Consider the following 26,407-nt stretch of genomic DNA (forward strand, 5'->3'; position numbering starts at 1 on the left):
TAAGCGCGAGGTATGCAAAAGGAGCAAATTTGCATTGCGAAGGAAGTATCTAAATGCTTGCGAACTTAACCGAATCAACAAGAACGACACCGCTGCCGGCTATACAGAGAAATATTCTTTTTCTATTTTTTCGTCTAAGTTTGCATGAATAATCTGCTCTTGATAGAAACACATGTTGTACAGCATGCAAGCACAGCTCTATAGAAACGACTTCCTCTCTAAAATTCCTAAGCTGCACTAAAGTATAAACTTTCAAAAAGCTGGCCAAAAATTTATATCTACACTAAAACCATCACTTCAACATTTCAGTCCATCTCATTAATTCGATCGTTATGAAAAAAAGCGAATTTATTGCAAAAAAGTTCACGTAATATTAAATATATGAATAGTTTGGATGGCTATATACATTTCGTGTAATAATATAAAGCGTTTTGTAAAGTTTTTGCATTAAACTGCACGAGCGTATACTGTGGTGAATTTGGAAACAATTTATATCTTTATAGTTTGTTAGCAAAACTGTAGATTAAACTTCGGTTATAATCTAGTTAAAGTGAGAGCTATAATACACATGGTGAATAATAACGATTTATTCGCGTCCGTGTAGTTTAATTCGCGAAAATTCCATAATCCTTTCTTGTTAGATAATTTCATAATTATATACGATTTATCATGCGTTCGTGAAAATTCATCAAGGAATACGCTCCTGAATGCAAATCTTTTATATGAACCTTACGGATATAGAACTTGTATAATGTTTACGTAAACGATATTCTTGATGAAACAATGTCGCGATATTTTGGTCATTTTTTGGAATCCGACGCGAGATGAATGGCCTTGCCGGAAGCATATGAAGTTCCCCCAAGCTAGCAAAGAGCAAAAAGTCACGCGACCTTTCTTCTAATTCTCTGAACGCTCGGTTGTTGCAGGCACACACTCCTCTTCTCGCAGCCGACACGAGACACGTAAGTAGAAAGTTGGTGGCAAAAAGTAGCCGAGACAAGGAGATTGTTAGCAAGTAGTCGCGACCGAGAGAAGAATCGCAATCGTGTCACGTGCGTTCACGTCCCCTTTAATTTACATGTTTTACTTTGACTATATCAATTATATGCCAACTTCGATATTAATATCAAAAAGGTGTAAAGACGTTGCTTATCGTGACATTAGCAGAAACCTTTTATAAATTTGATAAGAATTTTATGTCAAGGATTTCAACATTGTTTATTGACTAATATTAACATGGCCATTCAAATTTTTCTCTCGGCGCGAAAGTAGACCGCATTTTTATATGATTAAACGCGAACGGTAATGTCTTATCGAAAGCATTATATTTCTATTAATTACACAGATGACACAATTAAAACAGTTCCCGCAATGCGTGTCCTGCATGTCTACAAATTATCATCCTATAACCGTTATCATCGGTGGGTGCGCGAAGCTGACGTATCATTTCAAAAGAACTCATAAACTATTGAGAGGTCTGGTTTTATTTTTAATAGTTCTATAGTTCTTGAGTTAAATAAAAAGTTTATTTTAATTTGAGAAATATATATATTTATTAGTGTTTGTTAAAACTCTTGTTAGATTGCAGAAATAATGTTAGATTGCAGAACTATTTTAGAATAAACAGATTTCCCGAAAAACGCATTTTACCTTAATACATATATAGATTTGCCTTCCTTATAAAGGATATTAATTTTTCAGGAACTATTTAATTAGTATTTATTGTTAGAACTTTTACTGCAATGCATAAATAGTTACAGAATAATGTGAAAACTACTTTATAACGAGAAAAAATCTACGTCTTTTTCATCTTGGTACACTTGTAACAACGTTTGCTCGTTCCTATTTAATTATATTTGATATTTTTTGCATTTGAAAAGCAGTACTTTTTCGTATAGAATTATAAATTCTATAAATTTTAAAATGCTAAGAGAACTCGCGCAAGAGATAAACTGAAACGCTGTATGAATCTGGCATTTTTATTTTAAAACAGTTTTTAACATGGCCATGATTATTTATAATATTTAACATATTAAAAATTATTCTTTATTAAGCTCAGCCGAATCAAACCAGATCAATTAGAGAGATAATATTTAGTTATTTATTTATTTTGTATTAAATTGTACCACAAAAGATGATTATATTTTTGTATTGTACTACGTGCCATTTCGAAGAAATGGTGCTGAGAGACATGTTAGCTTGACTGATCTTATCAGTTTAATAGAGATTAAAAATTAGAGAACTATTAAAGATGAAGCCAGAACTTTTAATATAGCCTGAATTTCTATAAATATTCTCAAAATTTTAAAGTTTATAATATTACCTGTAATAATATTGACGCGGTATTGCGACGATTAAACTTATCGTGGTTGTTAAACGCTGCAAAAGTACCATGTAATGTGTTCAGCTTGATTTATTATGGTACAAATTATTCGTTGCACAACAGAAGTTTTACCGGCGACCGGAAGAGAGCGAAAGTACCAGATAATGACAACAGTAGCTAACCAAATTGAAACGCGGTATTATATACAAATGTTTTATAAAATAGCGCGACGTCTATCTTGACATATACGTCGAAGTTTATCATGACGTAATTGCAGTTTCATATCGTTGCTGCGCGATGTCTCCTCGTAAATTACACGCGCAAGAAGACGTAACGGATAATTATTTGCCCCTGAGTCATTAGCGCTAACGATCCTCCTTGCCGTTCCCGGTAGTCCGGGAATCTAATCTACGAGCAACGATTGCGTTCACGACACGTCGTTCCTTAATCATCGTTTGATCGGTTAATTTCGGCGATTATTATACGCGGATTTTCAAGACGTGTAAAACGACAGATCCGCGAATAAGTGTTCGGTCCGCGCGAACTTCCTCATGCTTCCGGAAATCGATTTGTAACGCGTGTAGGAAATCGTGTCATCTCGGTTTTCTCCTACTCGCTCTCCTGCTTGCTTCCGTCGTCTGGCGGTCTTATCCAATTTGCCAATTTGAAACTAATCCAATTGCTTCTCGAGAGTTTGCCAGCAAACAATGATTCTTCAATGATTCTAAGCAATTAGATAACATATTATTAGATCTTGTCTTTGCAATTTTTAATCGTGAAAAGAAAAAACACAATTGGTAAAGATGGTTCTGTCACGCGTATACTATTCTTTTTATTTTTATTATTCCTTGAATGTGATTTTCTCGGACATAATGGCCGCGTTCAGCAGACACAACTGTTGAGTTCGTCTTATCAACACTCTGCGTTGATTGGTTGGTTCTAAAAGTAAGAGCCAATCACGTTTGACTGCTACTCAGCGGCTTGGTCTGCTGAACGCGTCCAATGTTAAGTAAGGATGTACCTAATAGAAACGTATGTGTGAATAGCTTTATGTAATTTTGAAAAAATGGACTAAAAATTTAAAATGCGAATAATTTAAAATAAATTTATTCTATTTATTATCATTTATCATATCTAAATTATATAGCTGCATAAAAGAAATTATGAAAAAGCATTTTGAAGGCAATATATTTTTTATTTATGGTTCTTTATTCGATAATAATTATTTTTTTAATATATAATTTTTATCCTCAATTCGTTGCGAACGAAGAGATGCAGCGAAATCAAACGCCGCACACAATTCCGTACGGATTACAATGACGGTATATGATGCGTTAATTCTACAAGATATCATGGACGTTAAATTTCGATAGTCGGGAAGCTTAAAATAATTATCCCGCGGCGTGAAAGTTAAACTCCATGTAGACACACACACGTACAGCAATACATGTTGCTTTTACACATATGCACAAGTGTTTCCCTTCGGGCATGCATGTGAACGTGGCGCGGCGCAAAATATTCGCTGACTGTCGTGGAAATCCGCACATCGGGCTAATTAACTAACACGTTGCATTTCATTGCTTTCTCGTCCTATTAACTGGATGGAGACCCGTGTCTGCGTTGATATTTCGATTGATTCATTATTCGACTAATTAAAACTGGTATTAAACGTCAAATAAATTACACATTATCGATTTTGGCTAATATATCTGTGCGTATCGATATCTCGCGATAAAAAACTTCTGTTAAAAATATAATCTTGTGTTCTAAATCTAGACGGATCCTTGACGGGGTGCGGCATGTTACCCCACGTCCCCCCTCTCAGGTACCGCTATTTCAGGACATTATTCATTCAATGGAGTTGATTAGTCCTCGTCGGCCTTGTAAATCACCCTTGTCTCTCGAATGTGCAAACACACCCATCACCTCTTATTCCTCAAAACTTCACCAGTTTTGTTCTCCTCGGGTTCGTCGGAAGATTCATAGCGGGCCTGATTCGATTTGCAACGCCGTTTGAAATTCAGACGAGGGCGTATTTCATTCGTCGACGGTCAGAGAGGGAGAAGGAGGGGGAGGATGGGGGAGTCTGGTTGAGAACGCGGCTCGGTGAATATCGAGCTTGCCAAATGGAGTAAACTGCAGCCTCCGGCTCGTGTAATTTTCCGGAAGTCGCCGTCTGCCGTCGATTACCTTCCTGTCTCTCTTTTTCTCTCTCCCCCTCTCTTTTTTCGTTTATTGTTTCGTATACCTATTTTTGTCTTCTCGTCACCTCTGCCCCTATTGTCTCCTTTTTTCCGTCAGCTTCTCCGTACCGTATCCCCCCCTCCGTACCTCCCCTTGGCCTTGGCGGTAAATCAGGCGAAAGGGGTGCCGCATAATCCAGCGAAATGAAGCCAAGTCGTTTTTACGAGACGTCGCGGGAATCATATTTTCGTCGTGGCTCCGGGAGAACTGTTTGCTTTCCCCGTCGCGTGGGAAAAATCTCGCGCCAACGGGGAAAACGACTGCCCCGGCCCGTGAATAGGGAGATTCATGGCATGGAGCGAATTCCCGCATGGCTCGACGAATTCCGCGGGCGTTCATCAATACGCAGCAGGATCGGTCTCCAGTATTCATTTCCTTTGGATTAGTATACGCGCGCTGCATACAGGGTATACAGATGTACCCGGGAAAAATCCGCTTTTTATGTAACCACCGTAAAAAAGTGGTGGATATTTCTAGCTGGGTCGCATGTGATATACACGAGCAATGACAGAGATATTGTCGAATTGACAAAACTTCATCTATTTTTACGATGGCTGCATAAAAGATGGTTCTATGTCCGTGATATCGTATGTTGCGTCATATTTGGGACTTGCGCAACTGAATTTTGCATTTATCACTTTCGCATATTTTTTAAGTGATTGGTGGTTATTTAATATCTGACGGTGATATTAAATTATTGATGGTTTTTTCGAGTTTTACGCTTCTCCTTTTCTCGACAGAAAACTATGCAATATTGTCCAGATGCTGCTTTATTATTGCGGATAGTAACATAATTTGATAATGTTTATACCTTCTTGATAATGCGAGAATTGTAATATCCTAGAGTGCTTATCTGCATGCGACATTCCGAGATCTATTTTCGACGAGGCAAGTTAGGGCTTCGATCGCCGCGCCGCCTGAAATTCAGGACTCGAGTTGCAGGCATCGTTTCCCGCGGGAAAACATCCCTATCTCGCATTATTCCAAGCCGTCGAAATCCCGGTTTCATCAGGGTCTTCATTTCGCCCCTCCCTTCAACACGTCGTATTTCCTCATCGCAATATCACGCCCTAGTCATCAAGTTTATGAAGTCTGCGTTAAAATGTGATTATAGATCTTCACTTAATTGAGATGCTGAAATATCGACGGCGCATTAAATATGTATCTCATATATAAGGCTGTTAAACTGCGAAGTTTATAAAATCTCTCTAAATTGTATAAACTTCGTCATTAATGCAGTAATATCGAGATAAGTTGTCTTTCTTCGTGGATCTTCCCTTTTTTAGCTTTATGAGTGCCTCTACGGTTTTTATGTAGATTATGGATTATTTAGTCATAATTCTAAATCATCATGATATATATTATATATTTTACGAGATATCTCTCTCTTGTTGTTGGGATTAAATCATGTTCTATAATATGTTATATTATCGGCTGTGTTCATCGGAATAATCGATATCGCATCTCCTGACACGATCCATTAGTGGTTAGGGATCATCGGCCAGTAGCTCATGTTGATTACCACGTGGTGCACCTCTCCTGGCACTTCCCGCGTTTCCGGTCCTATAGCGTTGTATTATAGGCTGCCGGTATTATAACGGGACACGTCGTATAAATCACGTCAAATGACGTACGCATGCATCGCTCTCTCGGTTGCGTCCCTTGGCGTCGACGCAAATTGCCTGCATTAGTCGTTAGTGACGGATCATGACTGGTCCTTCCGTTCCGAGGAGATGACCGGCGGCGCTGTCCTTCGTGCCAGTTTCACACGTCTAATAATTCAATTCTGTTAATATTATTTGACCCACACTTCAATTGTCAGACAATTGTTATCTCTTGATACCTTAACATTTTCGTTGCGAGGAGAGATCGACTTCAAATTTAAAAGGCTTAATTATTTTCAAATCTTATATTCATATCCTAACAAAATAAAACGCTCCTGAGTTTATTATGAGTTTTCTATATCTTGTAATGTATAATCTGCATTTTAAAAATATTTAAATTTAAAAAATCTCTTTAATTGGCCAAAGAGAATCTTAAAATCTGATCACTTTTCTGAACATCATGGGGAAATTTAGGTTTTTCGTTATTTTTTTTTTTTACTCTTTCGAATAGAAGAACAATCTCTTTTCTTTCGTTTGCCTCGTATTCGATTCCACAATGCATTTCGTAGGACAATATTTGACTCAACGGAGCACGAACGGCAACGTGTTTCTTCAGCTCTTGATGATTTTTCCAATACGCGGAGTATATATTGCGTGCCGGCAATCATTTATCTTTATTTCACGGAGGATACTCTGTTGCGGTTCGCACGAGGCACGGAATTTATATTAATAGTGGCACGCATAGATATTAGGAATAATTACATTTTTCCGTTGGAATGCTGTTCCGTACGTGGGGAAGTCGTATCCGTGTAAATGTATAACATTTATTGTACGGGAATTACTGAAATAAATTGCAAAGCACGTTGTTCTGTTGATTCGAACAGTGTCATTATGCTCGTTCCGCGGATTAGCTGCATCTTGTTCTATTTTGCAACGTATCCTTTGTGGATTTAACTTTTATTATTATTCAAACTTTTATTGTCATGTTTTATTAAAACGCGAACGTTCCAACAAATATTCCAAAATTAATTCTTTATTTTACTATACAATTAACGGAGTTACATCCGTTAAACTTCAGAATTATCCGAGCGAATTGTTATCCGAGAAAGTTTTGTTTATGGCGATAAAGGAGACACACTGTAAAAATCAATGTATATATATTTTTACCTCATCCCACGGAGAGGAAACTTTTTCCGCTCAGATTTTTGGTCACGTCGGTAAATATCAAAATAACCGATTAAACGAAAGCGCGCGCGGGGCCCCGGTGCGTTCGGCCGAAAGTGTTTACTCTGGAATTAGGACACCCGTAGCCACCCTGGGCTGGCACATGCAGATACCATGTTCTCCGCAGGTGCATAAACTTTAACTCGCAAATTCTGTAATCGCCACGCTAGACCCGCCCATTTGCGAATCGGATAAAACCGCAAACGCAGAACGCAGATTTGTACCGTATGGTCATATCGCGAATGCGATCGGTTCGATCAAGTGTCGCAAAAAGCGCCTTGTTCCGTGAATTTAGTGTACGAATTGCGCGCGTGTAACTCATTTCCAAATAACAGATATGAACGTAATTAATGCAAACGGTTATATCATGTATGATAGCACATAAGCGATTCTGCAGTCAGTAAAACTATCAGTACGGAATATTCGAACAAGCAATGTATATTTTTTTTCTTTATAATAAGTTAATGTGATTTTATTATGAATAGTTAGGTGCGCACGACGTGCGAGACATATGAGCATAAAACCTCATTACAAGATATTACGGATACACGCGGCGAAGCGAAAGCTCCCAGGTGTGGTAAATATTAATCAGCCTCAACGAATATCTCCACCACACCAAAATAATTAAGGCTTCGGTAGAAGTGAATACGTTTCTTTCCCCACTCGGCGATCGATATAACGGTCTCCAAGTTTATGAATTGATTTATGAAACGGGAAGACGTCCGAGTGTTGGTTTCTACCAGAGAGGCGGTTTGCCCGCATCTGAAAATTGGGAAATATTATCATAATGTATTCCACCTCATCTGCATCGGGATTACCGACTAGATAAGGATCCGAAGTTCGGTACGAGTACGCTCTAAAGCATGGTCGATTTTCCTCTGATACGATAAATTTGTCATCGTATAGGATGTAGAGTTGCACAGCGATGCATAGTATTATTTGTAACCCGAAATTTTTTAGACATCTCAATTTACAGATCATAGAATTAAATTATAACGATGCAATTCAAACGTTGAATTGAAGTAGGAGTGACATTAGTATAAATTTTACGAATTTTAAGTAAGCTTTTATTACTTTTAATAACGATGCAACGACGAGATAAAACGAATCATTATTTTGACGATATAGCGGTGGAATAGGATGAATTATTCATGATTCACGCCCTTCACCGGGGAAACCTTTATTTAGCGCTAAGTTAAACATTATATAAGGGGAGCGAAAACAGCCGTGGCACAAGGTCCTCCGAGTGCCGCGATGAAATCTAAAACCTGAGGAGTGTATTTAGGTCGACTTCGTTGTCTCTGACAGCTCGTTCGTCCTGACTTTTAAAAACTAACGGACAATTTCCGTGGGGTTTATCTTCGCGAAACTTGTTCGGCGCGCGCGTAAAGCTCCGCCGAGTAATTTGAACGAAAAGTAAACTCCGGGACTCTTTATTTTGCTTGGCTGCGCGTTAGTAAGAAACTACTGTGTCTCGACGAATCGACGTGAAATCGAGACAAACTCTGAATGTTATTTCAAGTCCGTTATTTTGGTTTGAATATTGTTAAACCTACTGCCGTTAATACAATATCGTTATGTACATATTTCATTATTTTCTGAGTTAATTTATGATTTTGTGTATGTTCTCTCTATTATCTATTTACAACTGTGTGAAATACACTTTTTCAATTATTTAAATACACCACTTTTTTAGGTTGTAATGCTTTTTTAATTGAGAATTACATTTCTAAACTTTATAAATGTAGTGTAACATAGCATAACAATAAATTTTAAAAATTAAGCAGGACGGTTTACGGATTACCTCGACTTTCGCTTCATCTAGATCAGCTGACCGTCTTATACGTCGCGAATCTTGGACGTAATTAATCTTTATGACGGCGAACCTATTTACGAACTATGCAATATATAGCATCTTAACACAAGACCATTTACCATAATACCGCTGCCAATATCTTGTTGGCATCGAGCGGCATCGCTATGGGGAGATGAGGGGAGAGATGAGGGCCGTTACACCTGCATGGATTTCGGCATGGCAGGCGCAGAATAAGGTCGTAAACTCCCCGGGCGTAAACCGGTAAACGATACGTGCCGAAGTAGAATGAAGTTCCCCGATGTTGAATCGACGGAAGATGCCCAGGCCGATCACCTCGATCGAGCGCGCACTGTTACTCGGGACCGGCTCATTCGATCTACCTAAGCCATGAAACACGGTGGCCGTAACTCCGCACGCCTAGGATTACTAGTCAAAACTACCCGAGGGAGTTACACCATACACCGGCAATATGGAATCGCTTAGTTTGTCTCCCCTTGCCCACCGGAAACAATCTCTACTTCTGTCGGACGGCGGGAACTCCACGATCGCAGCGACTACGATGCGTTTCAACCCTCGGGATATCGCGATACGAACGATGAACGAACGATTCATTACTTCTTCTCGAACAATTCGAGAATTGATATTTTTGTTCTCGTTTTATGTTTGTTTTTAGTTTAATATTGTATCGATGCAATACCTACCATTAGCGCGAAAAATGTCCGAATGTTTATTTTTATTTTAACGTTTGCAAAATATTTACAAAATATTTACAAATAATATATACAATATTTTGTATTTACAAATGTTTACGTTCTGCCTTACAGTTTTAATATCTTTCAATATTTTTGTATCCTATCTGTAAATTATAAATTCTATTAAGAGCTCAAATATCAAATGTCACACCGAGCGAGGGATAAACCGTCAATTGGTAAATACATTTGATATTTAGTAGTTTCTCTTTTCTTCTGCTTTACAAGACGCTATAAATAAACTTCGTAATTAAATTCGGACGCCTCATGGAAGCATCTGCTATCCGTAGACTATCCAGAGATAATGACGCTCTAAAATGTCTTAATTTCCACGGAAATTCTCGAGGGCACCGGAGGTGAGGGCACAGTGAGTGAGCGCGATGAAGGGAGTTAAATTCATACTTTCCGTGTCTCGATAAATTCTCGCAGCGAGAGAATTTATTGCACCGCGAGGACATTCTCAGGCATTCCGCGGATTAACTCGTCAAAGTGTCCCTCAAGAAATTGTCCCGGCCGCTCCGTTACTCTGCAGGCTACACCATATCCTCGAGGTTGTATGCAACTATGCGGCGTGGATTGAAGTTCGTCGTTGCTAAACTTGGAGTTTAGTAACGTGCGCGACCATCCCGAATCCCTTCTCTTCCCTGCGGCGGTAATCGGGAAATTACAGGTGGTACGGGAAAGTAATCGGATAAATTTGCGCCACTTCGATCGCTGCCGCGAGACCTGCGGTTTGATTGAACGCTGATACTCTCAACGAAAGTATGAATTACGTAAACAATAAAAACAAATTGGATCGAGATTGCGTGAAATGAGAAAAGCAACTCGTCATTTCGCGTGCAACTACTCAGGAGCACAACTAGCACTTACCGTGAGTCTAAGGAGCAGAAATTGAATCCCTGATCGTCGTGGGATGGAAATGAAAAAAAAAGTGACACGCCATGGATTTATATAATTCGCTCGATCAAATTGATGCTGAATAAGTTATATAAATCGGACTGTCGAAGAAGCCGCCGCCGCAGATAAAATCTACATTATGAGAAAGGAAAATTACGAGAGCCTTTTAAAAGTCATTATAATGTTATACGCGGCGCGAGGAGCGATAGATTTGAACAAATCTTATAAAGGCAAAAAGTATAAAGGCACTTACATTGTGTGCATCTCGGTCGAATGGGCAGCATATCTGGTATAAACACAAATTTCGCGATTCTGATTGTACACACTATTGCTTTACGACATTACATTCCAAATTCAAGTAGCGTGTTGTTTTATGGACATTCGTGGAAATTCGTGGTTTTGCTGGTCTGCAGCTTCGTGCCATGCTATTATTGCACCGGAATCGCTCGATTTCCCCATATAATCCGATAAAGACATATATACGGTTTGGAAGAACGGATTTTTACGAGGGTAAGCAACGTTTGACAACCTCTTTTGCGCCCGGTAGAAAAACACCGGGCGTCGACGGCGGCCAGGAAAGAATGGGGAAAGAAAAGCAGCCGGACGTGACCAGGATAAGGGCTGCGCGGCGTCCCCGCTTCCGATTCGTCCGAAAACTCAGAGCCTTTGGCTTGCTGACACGGAATACAAGATTGGAATAAATTTACGGTACTTCGTGCTTCGTATTAAACATTCTACGATTTCCCTTACCGCGGCGTCTTTGTTTGTTAAATTTTATTTATTTGTTGTCAATGATATCTTGTTTTAACATTAAAAGAGGATGGGACATTTATCTTATTGCTTTCTTATATTATACTTGAAAATTTTGAACTTTTAACGAAAATATGATAATAGTTTTTTTTTTAAAGAAGTTACTTTCTTTGAATCGCTTTTATTTTGAGTTCTGACTTTTGCAAGTATGTTTTACGATTTGTTGCTTTTCCTTATCGTGCGATATTTCTCATTTTGGAACTTCTTATGATTAAATAGTTTGCGGAAGTATAAATGCAGTTCTTCCAACATTCATCTTTGAATACATAATAAGGATCTTTAAAATTTTATAATATTTATTTCTTTAAAGAAATCTTTTTATGAGATATAATTATTAAAGGTAAAATCTTTTTAAAAAATATTTGTGATTTAAAAAATTTATTAAAAACATTTTTCTGCTATATTTGAAGTTTTGTGAATCTTTGAGGTATGTAAATGTATTCTTTTTCTTTCTCTTGGATTAGATATATCTCAATAATTTTAATTCTCACTTTAAAATTATTTTTTTTACTTCGATCTCTAAAAACATGAAAACATCAATATACACTTATAGTATTATTTGTAAAATAACGTGTGCAAAGAGCACGCTTTTAAAACAAATTTAGTTTTACAATAGATTCTCGATGTGCATTCTTTATTCCTTTTTTGTTATTGACTTGACGCGTCACATTTTTGCAGATGGGCGATATTTCATCTAAAAAATTTTCAGGAATGTGAAGAAAAATGTAATAATTTAATTATAAGATTACGAGCACACATAATAAAGTAACGTGTCGATTCGATCTTATATTCAACAAGTATATCGTGATGACATCGCTATTTGTAATCTGTAGTATTTACACGAGATACAGACGCCTACGCCGGGATATCGTATAAGACCGCAATTTGTTTGTTTGTTTTCGGTGTTCGCCCGCGGGATTTTCTCAGGCGAGAACACCGTTAATGAATATTTATATCATTTTTGTCGCCCATTTCTTCGTGTGTAAAGAAAGCTTAACGCGCTGCCGCTTGTCCGACCTTCTCCACCTTCGCTGAATATTTGTCAGACCCGACAAAGAAGTAACCGAGAGAAAAACAGTAAACGTATAAATTCTCTAGATTTCTCCACTAAGAAAAACGCGAGCATTGAACCTCGTCGCAGTCTCGTCTTGCGACATGAGCTACGATTAAATTCGTCTGAATAAATTAGCACGATTAACGATGACAATTTAGGGATGCTTTATAAAATAAAATTAAATACGTGTATTTTTTATTTATTTAAAAAAAATTATATTCAAGAGTGATATAATGGCCGATTTAATCCATTTTATAAGTTAATTAAATTGAATTTAATTGTTCTGCTAGAAAATATATCTAAACAAGAAGATTATACGTTACATTGTGTAGGAACTACATCATTAATATTGTTTTGAATTCTCATCAGTTTCTGCTCGTTACGCGTTAAGCATGTGCGTGTGCTGAAACGATCAATTAACTCTCAACTGCAATATCCGTTGTAGCCGTTCGAATTTTCCGATACGTCTCGGGAAACTTTGCGGTCTCGCCGCTCGCAAAGATTGGATCGTTAATACGAGCTCATTAATCACACCTCGCAAGCAGCCTATGAAATTAATTTCACGCCTCGTGACTTTTAATGTCAGCCGATAAATTTGTACGAGATCAATTTTGCGATAGACAGATTATTTTGATTCTCTCTCGAGACGATTATGTTTCTCGTTAGTCTCGTTGCTTTTATTTAAGTCTCTTGTTATATTATATTTTATCAATTAATTCTATACATCTCGATGACGTTTACCGAGTCAGTTTTCTTCCCTAACTTTTCGCATACCTATATTTTTCAGAAATTAAAAAATAGAGTAGGCACAGTTTATTTTTTCCATATCTTTAATAATTCGCGTTACCACTCTATTCTGATAACTTTTGTTATCGCATAAATTGATTTGACATTACATGTAAGCTGATATAATTTTATTTTTGAATTTATATTTTTCCAATATATTCTGCTATGTCGGTTGTTATGTTATAGCCGCTTATGACTATCGAAGTGTTCGCGCTTTCGAGACACACGATCGTTCGTGTGGAGGTATCAGCGTAAATTCACGCGTTTTAGATCCCGCATTCATATAGTGTCCGCATTTTATGCGCGTTTCGGGTATCGCGAGTTTACGCCCGGGGTAACATCGAACTGGAGTATGGGGGGAGGTGCGGGAAACCGTCGACGTTAAATCCCGGAGTATGCGAGCTTTGTGAATTAAACCCGTACCTGCAGAGAGTTGAAACGCCGCAGCATGCTAAACGCGAATCCGCTGTTATCGTAACGCGATGTCGGCCCCCACAAATGGAGATGCAGATGAAGCGAGCTCGATGCACAGAATTAGCGCTCCACTCTTGGTGACACATTAAAAAGTGAAATATGGAAAGATTTTACAATTTATGCTTAAATATATTCCGAAACATTTATCAGTGTATTTCTCAATCTATCATTTTATATAAGAGAAATAGAAATTTTTTAATAAGACATTTCCAAAACGAACGCATTTGTATTTTGTTTGCCAAACTATGAATCGTTATAATATTTTACACAAAGCTGGTAAGACTATTAATCTCGAAAATATAATCTGATTTATTAGCTTTTTCTCCATTTCAACAATTCTGAATATGAATAACCGTTTTCACGCGGGTGAATTTATTTATTCATATAATATCATTTGTTTTCATTAATTAGAATAAAACAGAATGATAAGGATGAATATATGTTGGATTAGTTGTATTAATTTAAATTACACAACTTTCCGGAACGTAAATCAAGATTAGACTGACGACAAAATAAGACTAATTTAATTCATAGATCAATTAAGAGAAATGACTGCGAAGGCAGCCTCTAAATTGAACTTAAATGGCAAAAAGAACGCAAGTTTTTATGGCAGCTTTCCAAATTAAAGGAAAAAAAGAGAATAATTCTATCTCGCGCTGCATCACTTCTTATTTAAATATTTGTATATTAATGGTGACTTCAATAATCATTAAGTAATTATTTTTTACTTATTTATTAAGAAGAACTGTGTGAAATTCTTAACTTATTGGTTTTATTTATGCATTATTACGTGTAACATTTATATTTAAATCGTAAAAGTTCCGGGGAAAATACTTATCGCGGTGAGTATGACAGCGTATAACTTTCTTGCTTTGCAACTTTCAGGCAAGTTGAGTTTAAAGAGAACGGCGAAAAATTGAGCATACCGGAATATGCGGAGTCACGATCGCGAAAAGTTCATCGGACGCGCAAATTTCCGCGCGATTACTGCCTGAGGAGAAGCGCGGAGGAAAGCCGTGAAAAGTCACGGTGTGCAAAAAGCGACTAAGCGGTCGCGATTAAACTGCACGAAATTAAAATCCGCCACTGGCGAATACACACGCTAGGTTGAGACGAGCGCCTTAATTGTCGATTTTTTTTCGCGATTCTTCCCAGAAAATACAGCTATTCTGTTAATCCGCGACAACGTACGTGCTTCATAACACGTCGAGTGTACAGTGCTCTCATATCATGCCATTCCGTGGATCGTTGATTTACCGCTTTTCTCCAAGTGACAAAAAGTCACGTGGATTTTAATATTTCTCGTGAAATTAGTTACTCTTTAGGGTTAACGCACGCGCACGCAAGATATAAAATACCAATCTTGGAAATCTATTAAACTGATAGAAATCAATACAATTTTTTTATCGATTAAATTTTGCACAAATTGTTTTACAATTGGATGCAGTTATGCAATAAAGAACCAAACACCATTTTCGTGATTTTTAGTTTTATATTGCAAAGTGAATTAAGAGATGAACAGGAGATTTTTAAAATGCATATAACACATGGAATCAGTTAATCAGAGTTTTATTTTTAATGTTTTGCGAAGCTTGCTCTAGTGGAAAAGTAAGGTTTTGGAGTTGGTTTGCATGCAGACCTAAACTTTTATTTAATCATCAAAAAGAACAACGAAAATTGAGATATATTATTGATGTGTAAAACTTATTACATGTACACTCTACGTCAGTAAATGTTAATTTACGTTAAATGCGAGTAGGAATAAAATAAAGAATTGTTTTTCATGAGAATCTTTAGCAAATATTTTTTTATTGCACTTTTGTACATATTGTTTAATACAATTAACACAATTAATGATCCATGAGGATCGTCGATGATGATACAAAAACATTAGATTTGCAATGTTCTTTAAATAATAATAAACTATTTACATGTATATATATAACACATATAATAGTTTACTATAATTTAATATAGCTTAATTTTGGCGTTAATTAGATGCTGGGTAACTTAATTGGTTTCTCGTGCATTTCTATTTTACAATTTTTTTCTGACGTCTGGTTCAGTTTCATGAAAAGCCATATAATTTTTTGCGAAATTAAACCGGAGATTATGAGAGAAGAATTAAGATCGTTGCGAATATTCAGGGTGAATGACCGCAGTTCTCAAAATTCCAGCGGCAACTCCACCGCCGTAGAGCACGAAGCACACCGTGAACGGAGAACATTTCCGCAGTGTCCAACTCGCCTCACAATTGAACAACCGCCAGCCTAGACGAGGTGTTCATAAGACACAACGCCCGCGTACGCCAGATCATCGAGATACTTTTTCTCGCGACGAAATGGCAATTAGCCACCGTGGCTCGCGCCAATCTCGGTATAAGTTTTGCAAGCGAGTCGCGAAATGCGATATAAACCCCAGCATCGATTTAACGCCATGTCGATTGGTGAAGTTCCAATTTTGCTAATGCACTCCACGGTGCAAGTAGTTTCGAATTTCGACGCTCGAATACACACTCGGGGAGCTATCACCTTGAGCCACGAAATCGTTTAATTTGCGACAGAACTCATGCAACTTTCGGTCGGCGGCATTCTCGAATAGCCGTCTAACCACAGGATCCGACCGTTTGACTGTTATAGGCTGCGTATTCCGACTATGTTTCATTTATTCCACAATCGATTGTTTTGCTGTCATCCAGATTTCAGCCATCCATACTGATTTTATTGTGGTGCATGCTGTTACATTATATAAACATTTTCGTAATCGATTTAGCATTATATATTAATTGGTTGACTAAGATAATCGATGGAATATACATAGAGTACACGCACTTTGTGTAATGTACTCCGTAATATTGTATAACTATTGTTACATTTTTAACACAATGTAGAGTTGCGTGACGTTTAAACTGAACACAAGTTGCCATGCAAATTTTATACAACCAATCTTTGCGATATGTCCGACATAATTTCTCGCTTGGCAAGGTCCTCCCTTGAAAAGTTCCGCATTCTATCTCGGAATTCAAGAACCGAGTGAAAGGGCGTGCTTTTGTTGCGATTTTCATCCGGAATAAAACGAGGCAGCATAACGACTCCCCTCGCGACGCTCGGATTACCTCCGGCGTTAATTCCGCTTAACACGCCCCGGTTCTCGCCTTTTAGCCACGCACGTTACTTATGTTACCTTGGCCATTGTACGCAGATAGCACTCGCCAGACGTCTACCGCAGCGAGAAGGAAGTATTAAATTTAAAGGATTGCGCAAGTCTTTTTTCCTGTCGGTATTACGTTTTCGCGTTGCTTCTCTTCTGTTTGATTATATAAATGACAAATTTTATTCATCATGTTACACAAAAGGAGCGAATGCTTATGTGGAATCTATTACTTTAATATAATTTATAATTTATATACACGAATAATAATTACATTGTAATATATCTACTTTATTTGCCACTTTTAATAAAATTATTTTCGTTATTATATTATCGCAAAATATGTATTATTTTCGTTAAAAATAGATTTTGAAACATTTCTGCATAGTATTAAAAATTTTATTTTGACATGAATTTTATAACTTTTTGGAAACATCTATAATATTAATTTTTATTAACATATATATTAAAACTTATAATAAAATTGAGTTAAAATCTTTATACAAGCAAGATAATTATATGTCGAAATCTAGCAGATTCGAAACTTACAAATCAGAGTTATCATTTTGTTTAAAAGTTCTCTTTTTCTCTTCTTTCTCTATCTTATTGTGCTCTTCCTTCAAATTTCTCTGTCTCTTTTTCCTCTTGCCGTAAATTACAGACGAGGTGAGGAATTTCGCACGTCAGCCACCTCTTAATAACAATCTCTCTCGACTACTACGGCAGTCTTACTAATAGCGTCTCGAAGAATTCACCATTTACTTGAGTAACAGGAGGAAACGAGGAGGGGAAGTCAGATTTAATCAGCAGTAATTTCGTTCGCCGTTAAACTCGCTGCTGCGCCGAATCGTCGACGGCCACGGACACCCCACATATAAACTTTCGAGCTACGAAACCAACTTGATTCCGCCGCGCATGATATTATCGCGACGTCTTCTCTATCTTTGCCTATCTTCTCTATTAAGGAAAATTTTCGCTCATATTTAATCTTTCATCTTCTTCAAGGCGATAAAATAACGAGAACGGCGGGACGCTTCAATTTCTCGATCTTGATAAAGGAGCTCGAATCCTCAAACTTTATTTAAAGACTTAAGGTAGAAAGCTTTTGCTCCTCTACTTGAATGCTCTCGAAGAATAAGGTAGACAATGGACGACGGTTACTTTCAAGGTCGGCGTAGCCTGAAATTCGCTCTATTTGCCATGGAACGCGGCTATCTTTATCCGCCGTGGTTGGAACCGGCGTACCGACAAAGGCCGACGAATATAGCCGGTTTTGACACGGCGAGATGTTAATTCGAAACACACGCGACTATACGATGACGATATACCGAGCCAAGTTTCTGAACTCGCTATGTAGCCCTTCGCGATCGCGTCACTCTAGTGTGATGGTTAAAATATATCATTTTATGTACAAGAGAGAGAAAGAGAGAGAGAGAGCGAGAGAGGGGAAAGGAAGTAATATAGATGGCACGTGTAGGCTACAAGATATTTTAGCGAATTTATCAAACTAAAATTGATTTTATCAGTTCTAATTACGGAGACATACGGCGTAAAATTACGAGCGGTCAACGAACGGCGCGCGCGATGAGCAATCCATCGATCAAATTCTGCAACGTGCCGGTCGGCCGGTTAATTTTGACAGCAGGCCGCGGCGGGCGCGTGTCGGCGTTTATTTTCACAGAGAGTCGGAAATAGCCGGCGGCAAAGCATGCGCTCCACCCGATATTATAATAGCGATGACTGGCACGGTAGACGCGACAGTCCGCGGGCGAGTAAGTGACGTTCCGCCGCGCGAGAATGGGAGATGAGTAACGTTACCTCTCGGCCGCTGTCCCTCGTTGTCCAGTTTCGTGTTTTCCTGCGGTTGCACTGTTCTCAGAGTCGTGAAAAACTAAAACGTGCGTTTGCCGAGAGTTTGCCTTCAATCGTGTCGTAGGCGTGTGCGAATATTATTCGGGTCGTCGATCTTGGTGGAATTATATATTAATATATTATAAATATTAATATATATATATATATATATTAATTACAATAACAATTTTAATATAGCTAATTTGAGGTTTTCTATTACAAACAATAATTTATTACTTGTATCTGGAAACAATTGTTAAGTTTATATGAAAAATGCAAAATGTTTCTATCGCTTTACAGATTTATTTTCGAAATTGGCGAATTTATTCATAATAAAAACGTGATATTCACGATATCGACATTGTTAGTTGTCGTTCAACAGTGCACGTGCGTCACGTAAAATGCAGCGTGGATTTATGTAATGCCGCGATAAGAAGCAAAAATCGTAGTTGCACGCGAAGTATAAGCAACGGTGGCCAATGTGAATTATGTAAAACGCATAAATCTGTCCGTCGTCTGTAATAAATCACCTAATCAAACGTCAGTGAAGCAACACCTGCTTGCTATTGAAATTATTCGAGCACACGGCAGACATTCGTATAATCGGATCGAGTGAAACGGAAGTGCGTCTTGCAAATTGGTGACAATAAGTTAGTGTTGTTAATTTCTACGCGAGCGTCAGGATGGTCTCGAAAAGGTCCACGTATGATGCAGATCAATGATTGTCAGCATGGTTAACCGGACCCGGAAAATGGTAATTAACGAAAATGGTTTCAGATTACGACGCACTTGATTGAACACTTGCGCGGACGTTTAACATGATTTATGACGAACGTAAACCCTTTGACGATTCTGGAACACGCTCGTTTATCGTTATCGCGACTTCCGTCGTGCGGCTGCTTAGAGCCACTCAAGGAAAGAGCGATTTAAAAAGGAAATGTTTAATTCTAATTTGAAAAGGAAATATTTAATTTTCTTTAGTTCGATCTACTGATTATAGAACAGGGACAATGTTAACATCATTAAAATTAGTATCACATTATGAATTTATTATAAATGTATATTGGAAAGTAATATGGGAATGATACAAGAACATGCGATTTTATATTGGCATAATTCGTAAAAACAAAGTTGCACTTTCATAAACAGAGTGTTTTAATTCAGAAGAAGCGCAATTAATGATATCCAAATTACAGATGATAGTTTTTGAATTAATCTGAATTACGATAGATACATATACGAAATATAGCAACGCAAAACAAGTGGACTTAATCGACGTTGGTAACGAGTTGTCAAACAAGTCCGATAAGCGCAGCTGGCACCGCGTTGTGCAGTGCGTGAAAGTAAGTACGGACCCCCGCGCTCTGTCATCCTCCTTGCTTCATACGATTAATTAGCGCTGTCGCATAATCGCGTCGCTAATCGCCGGCTAATTCTCGCGCGGACATAATTGCCACGGCGCATCGTTGATTGGGCTACTCTCGTATCGACGAGCGCGTCGTTGACGAGTACACGGCTCGTTACTGCAGCGATGCTGCGTCGGGGGGTTTAAAGGACAGAGGAGGAGAAGGGTGGCTCAACAGAATAGCATAATTCCAACACGATTAATTCGCGATCACCGCAATATGCATCGAGCATCGCATTGCTTGCGTCAAATTTGTGCGCGGCGCGGCGGTGCAGGCGGTTCGGAATGCATCCAGGGGTGCATTCCGATTTATGTGTGCGCGTGCAAGAGAGATAGAGAAGGAGGGGAGAAAGGTAGAGAGAGAGAGAGAGAAAGAGAGAGAGAGAGAGAGAGAGAGAGAGAGAGAGAGAGAGAGAGAGAGAGAGAGAGAGAATGTAGAGGCACGGATCCTTTTGCCTTCCGTACCATCCGTTTGTGTTGCAACACGATTGGAATGGCATGTACGCGGATGGATAATTGCGATGATGATCGACTCACATGCGAGGCCTTTAACCCTACGTTGTATGGAACGAGATGTATCCTAAAAAATCTCCAACATGCCGACGTTATTGAAAATCATGATGGCTTTGGGCCGATATAGTTCCAAACCGACGTCAGTGATATCGGAAAGAATCGATCGTTACACCTTTCATTTTGTGGTTGCGTAGTGACCTTGATATCTAGATTCTAGGGTGAGGCTAGATCTTTTAACCTGTTGATATTTGAAAAAATTTTAATGCGATTGAAATAATACGCACAACTATATTATACAATATATTATGAGAGATTAGATTGACAATGTCAATCGTGTAACTATTGATATCATTATGATGTAACTCATATCTCAACCACGATAACGTCGGATAAATTTATCAATCTGCGTTATTTAGCTTAAGGCAGTTTGCTGAATCGTAATTGCAACGTACACGAATGTAAATGTAACGCGCTGATACATCCGGGGATACGCAATGCGTCGTACTGCGGGAACATGTTTCTAGCATATTATCCTACGGCTTAGTCGGCTTTTGATCCGATTAAAATGGTTTTGCACTCCAATGGATCATGCATAATTGCATTGCGCGATAGAGCACGTGAAGGACCTTTGGTGGCTGCTCTTCTAAAGGAAATCCGTGCTATTTCATTAGGCGTACAATTGCTTGGAAATCACATTATACGTACTACATAAGTTTTTCTGCGCTGCTAATGTAATTAGCTCGTAACTCAACCATCAGTATTTGCTATATACGCAAAAATGTTCTTCGCGATACATTCTCGTGCATGAATTTGCGCTGAGGCTTTCTTAAAGTTATTTTCTTTTTTGTCTGTGATATATGATACAATTTAGTTTTAATTGTTTTTATTTATTTTAGCTTATTTTAGTGTACTTTTTGCGCGATATAAGAACGCGACGACATTAGCCAATACTGACGCGACCGATTTTCTTTAATTATCTCATCGTTATAGAATATTAAAACGGTGTCACACGCTAACGTTGCCCAAAGTTAATTGGACGACGGGCTCTTTTAGTACGCTCGAGTTCCGGTAACGAACTTCTTTGCCAGCCGAACACCACGCCTCTCAGAATTTTTTCCACGTGCGATGAAAACTTATAACGAGATAAAGTTTGCATGGAATTAATTAATAAATAAGCGTCTCTGAAACTTGAAACTCCATTTGTCTGAACCTGTCTCTCCGATCGCTTGTAACTCAAAGATATCGAAGTCGCGAGATATTTGACTAACTGTTGACTGGGCAGTTGAAAAAATTATTCTAATTTTCTTTAAGACATACCGCTTCTGTTTACCAAACGCTTTCCATCGTGCTGCACGCGACATGAACAAAATGCATTTTTCAGCAAAAAATATAGAAATATAGTGTTTCGATATACGACGCGCGTCAGCTGCTGTCGAGACTGTCGAGAGCTTAAATGATGCTCCTTTGTCTTTGCGTAACTGACCGCCATCGATCGGGACACTACACGACCTAATCTGCTCTCACATGAGGTCTCAGAATCAATTAACCGCTTAACTCCGTTCTGGCGTACAGAGCCCTTAAGTCTCCCGCGCAATTAAAATTATGAATTACACTATTTTATTAAAATTATGAGTTTTGCATCATCTCGCACGACGTCGTCATTAACTCTTAACTCTCGCAAAAAGAATTCTGCTCTTCCACAAGTCAGTAAATTTCTTCTGAATCCTATACAATCTGCGTAATGCTGCTTACACTTAAGTATCCCTTGTAACTTTTTGCTAATTTTGACTCCGTTTTAGAAATTTAAAACTCCCCAAGTAAGGTTAAACAAAACTTATATCGGAAATGTATTTTATTTACGTAGTTTGTAAAGGAAGTTGCAGAGAGAGAAGAGAGAGAGAATGAAGATAATACTAAGTGCGCATGTTTGTGCTTTTAGGTGAACGGCGACGATGAATGGGACTACGAGGACATTATTTTGGAGCGGGGCGGGGCGGGCCTAGGTTTCAGTATCGCTGGCGGCACGGACAATCCCCATTACGGCAACGACACCGCCATTTACATCACTAAGCTCATACCGGGCGGTGCCGCGTCCGCGGACGGCCGGCTGCGTGTCAACGACACGATACTGCAGGTGAACGACGTGTCCGTTGTCGACGTACCGCATGCAGCCGCCGTAGACGCGCTCAAGCGGGCCGGCAACACCGTCAAACTGGTAAGCTTTATCCTCCACCCTCCAACCTTGGTGCTCCGATACGGGCGCATATACAATGTTACTTGTCCCTATCACGGCAGTTCGCTTTGTTGCTTTGGCGAGCCCTTACAGGCGTTCAATATCAAGAGACAATTCAATACAATGTACATCCTTGTTGACGAGATATTTTCTTTTAAAAAGTTATCAATTGTTTGAAGAAATATGAATACTTTCGTGATTCGCTATGAAAAACAAAGCATGCCTCAATCAGTTACAATCCGTCTGTAAATAGTGATATCCGGATTAAAATATCGAAAGGGAGGATAAGCTATACTTGAGTAACTAATGATTAATGTTAATTGACGTATTAAAGATGCTGTGCACGGTACCTGTGCAAACTGACGTATGCAAATCTCAAATCCAAATTTAATTGAATCATCCGCATGGTGCAATGGCAGCACATTGTTACTGTGATCACATGCCATATCATATGCACATCTTAAGTGCGCAAATTTAATTGCGCGACGAATGTGTCGGGAATAATTGAATTGCAAATGCTGTAATGCGTATGCTTTCTACTGTTAAGCTCACCCTGCGTATATACATATTTAACTTCTCAGCCACCTGCCGATAGTTACTAACTGATTGCTTAATTAACTGTATAGGCATTGTCGCGTAATCGGTATATTATCACTGCCTACTTAATATATGCATTTCAATTCGTCGAATATCAAAAGATATCGAGACGATATTTTGCGCATCATTTGTCCGGCTTATTAACTCTAAATCGATATCATTTTAATCGCTCTCGTACGTCGTTATTATTCGTTCTCCGTTATGTTGTTCGCCTCAAGCTTTTTCGTCCCGTTTTTCCATCGAAGTACCTACGATTTTTTTTTAATTTCATGACGACATTTCAAGTCCCAGAAAGTTCCGCGGGATTGACGGCCTTCTCCGGATTCTATATTTGTTATAAAGACACGCGTCGAATATCTTCGGCTTAATACCTGAGGAAAGTCCCGAAGCGACGATCACTCACCCGGGCCTATCGAGATTCCTGTATAGCCTAGCAAAGTTGCCGAAGGATGAGGAAAAGTTTCGATGTGATCGTTCGTTACATGCCTCTCGGGTATACGTTAATGTCACTCTCCGAAAAAAAAATCTCCAAGTGGACTGCCGCTGTATAGCTCCTTTTTCGACGGAAGAAGGCCGATGTTGGTTCGACGTAAAAATCGAAGATATTGATCGTAAATTATTTCAGAAGCAACAACTTTCTCGATGACCGCCGGAAATTTTGGAGGTACTTGAGAGGTTGCACGAGCCAACATCCGCGCGTTATTAACTCTCCCAGGCTATAGAAGTGACGATGAGGAAAAGCATAAAAGCATTTACGGCCGGACCATTCTAGACATTATTCTGACATAAAGTCGCAACTATCCCTCGTTGCACATAAACGCATCTTTAGTACAGAAATATGGCCGTCGTAAGCAAATTTGATTTGCAATCTCGATTTATGGATGATTCGCAATTAAATTTAGTTCGAGATTGAGTGAATTACTGTATCAAATGTGAAATTTTCATCTCCGATACAGATCGTTATATTACATTTACTTAAATTAATCAATTTAGATATGCTCGCACGTAATCAAAATAATTGATTTATATATATATATATATGTGTATAACATATTAAATGCATTTGTTAAAAATTAAACTATTCTTATTTACATATAATTGTTTTATGTATGATGGAATTAATGATTATAAATAAAATAAGAGGAAAGGTATTTTTTGCATATTTGAATTTTAATACGTATTTTAAGTGTTTACGTCATGATAAAATGTATTAATCGGCAATCGAAACATCTGCCAGTGCTTTTCCCATGCTGGGTTTAATTAACGTACCGAGCCACCTTAGCGGCGATATAAACGGGCTTTTAAGGCGAATGGCGCCGAACAGGAACAAATCCACTTTATAAATCTCACTGAGTAAACGAGAGTAGTTTGAAAGGAGATATATCTCTCCGATCAGCTATCGGGCGGGCATTTAATTACGTGGAGATTCATTGTTATACCGGGAATGAGAGAGCGCCCTGGCGAAGTTTCCTTTTTTAAACGCCTCTCAGATGAAAGCGACGTCGTTTAAAATTTGAACTTCGTAGAATTTACTCGTTAATCGACCATCCGCGATGCCTCCCGACTCCCGACCCTCCCTTTCTCACACCCTCCACCCACGCTCAATTAACATCATGTTCGCACATCGATTTTCAGTATGTACGCCGACGGAAACACACGCAGTTGATGGAAATCGAGCTGATCAAGGGAAACAAGGGCCTTGGGTTCAGCATCGCCGGCGGTATCGGCAATCAACATATACCAGGTGACAATGGAATTTACGTGACCAAAATCATGGACGGTGGGGCCGCCCAGGTGGATGGTCGCCTCGTCGTCGGCGATAAATTGGTAGCCGTCAGGAACGCGTTGGTAAGCAAACATACATACCAAACCGCTTGTTTTACACGTCGTGTTTGTTTCGCCGAAAAGTTTTGACAGAAATATTAATATTTTTCTCTTTTTCTCTCCCCCTTCTCTCTTTTTCTTGCGGGTCATATTAATATAAAACACTATTACGCGTTGAATTACAAGAAATGTTTCGAAATTGTAAACGCCTATACGTCGAAAACGTTATTTTTTTTAATTGAAAAATAGCACGTGTTTATAGAAAAATAAAGTCACGGTCATGTTTCATTCCAAGATCAATTGTGAAACCGTCTTTTCGCGATATTCTTTTTTCTCTTTAATTTTTTTTCTACAAAAGTTGAAGAGATAAATGTAGAGAAATAGATCTCACTTTCTGACTTTTGCAAAACTGACCATGACTATATCCCAATAATTATTTTGGAAATGAGGCCGATTATTTCAAAATGACTTACGTGTTATTTGTAAAATTGCTATTGAAAGAATCAATATATTGTGTTAAGTGGAATAAAATAGTACGCTATATATGTTACACGAATAAAACGTGAACTGCGAGAAAGTTTCGGCACATTGTCGTAAACTGAGATAATTTTCATGTCGAAAGTTTAATCAAATGCCGATTGTTTACAAAAGAGATCTCATCCTTAAGCTTTAAAATTTTACAGTAACGATAAATGGAACTCATGATAGGTGTTTCATGGGATCACAAGAAATTATCGAGAATATACCTATAAAGATAAGACTTTTGACTGCCACTCCGATGAAGTTTGAATATCTCATCGTGAATCTTCTATCGATTTCAGAATATAGTTTAAAACAAAAATAGAAGAATGTT

At 38.4% G+C, this 26,407-nt stretch overlaps 1 protein-coding gene across 9 annotated transcripts in view; it reads left to right on the forward strand.

Annotated features, from left to right (window-relative positions):
• Positions 1-26,407, forward strand: part of LOC143900330 (disks large 1 tumor suppressor protein-like) — a 332,595-nt gene that overhangs the window by 238,326 nt on the left and 67,862 nt on the right. For 7 of the 9 annotated variants that reach the window (XM_077411538.1, XM_077411537.1, XM_077411543.1 and 4 more), the window contains 3 exons: positions 927-962; positions 22,840-23,115; positions 25,366-25,578. In XM_077411538.1, the coding sequence (XP_077267664.1) occupies positions 927-962; positions 22,840-23,115; positions 25,366-25,578 (525 nt within the window). The remainder of the gene's footprint in view (positions 1-926; positions 963-22,839; positions 23,116-25,365; positions 25,579-26,407) is intronic. The other 2 variants (XM_077411539.1, XM_077411544.1) reach the window with 1 other exon arrangement.

Source organism: Temnothorax americanus, unplaced genomic scaffold, assembly GCF_048541705.1.
Source record: "Temnothorax americanus isolate GAGA-0224 unplaced genomic scaffold, ASM4854170v1 Scaffold3, whole genome shotgun sequence".
NCBI lineage: Eukaryota > Metazoa > Arthropoda > Insecta > Hymenoptera > Formicidae > Temnothorax > Temnothorax americanus.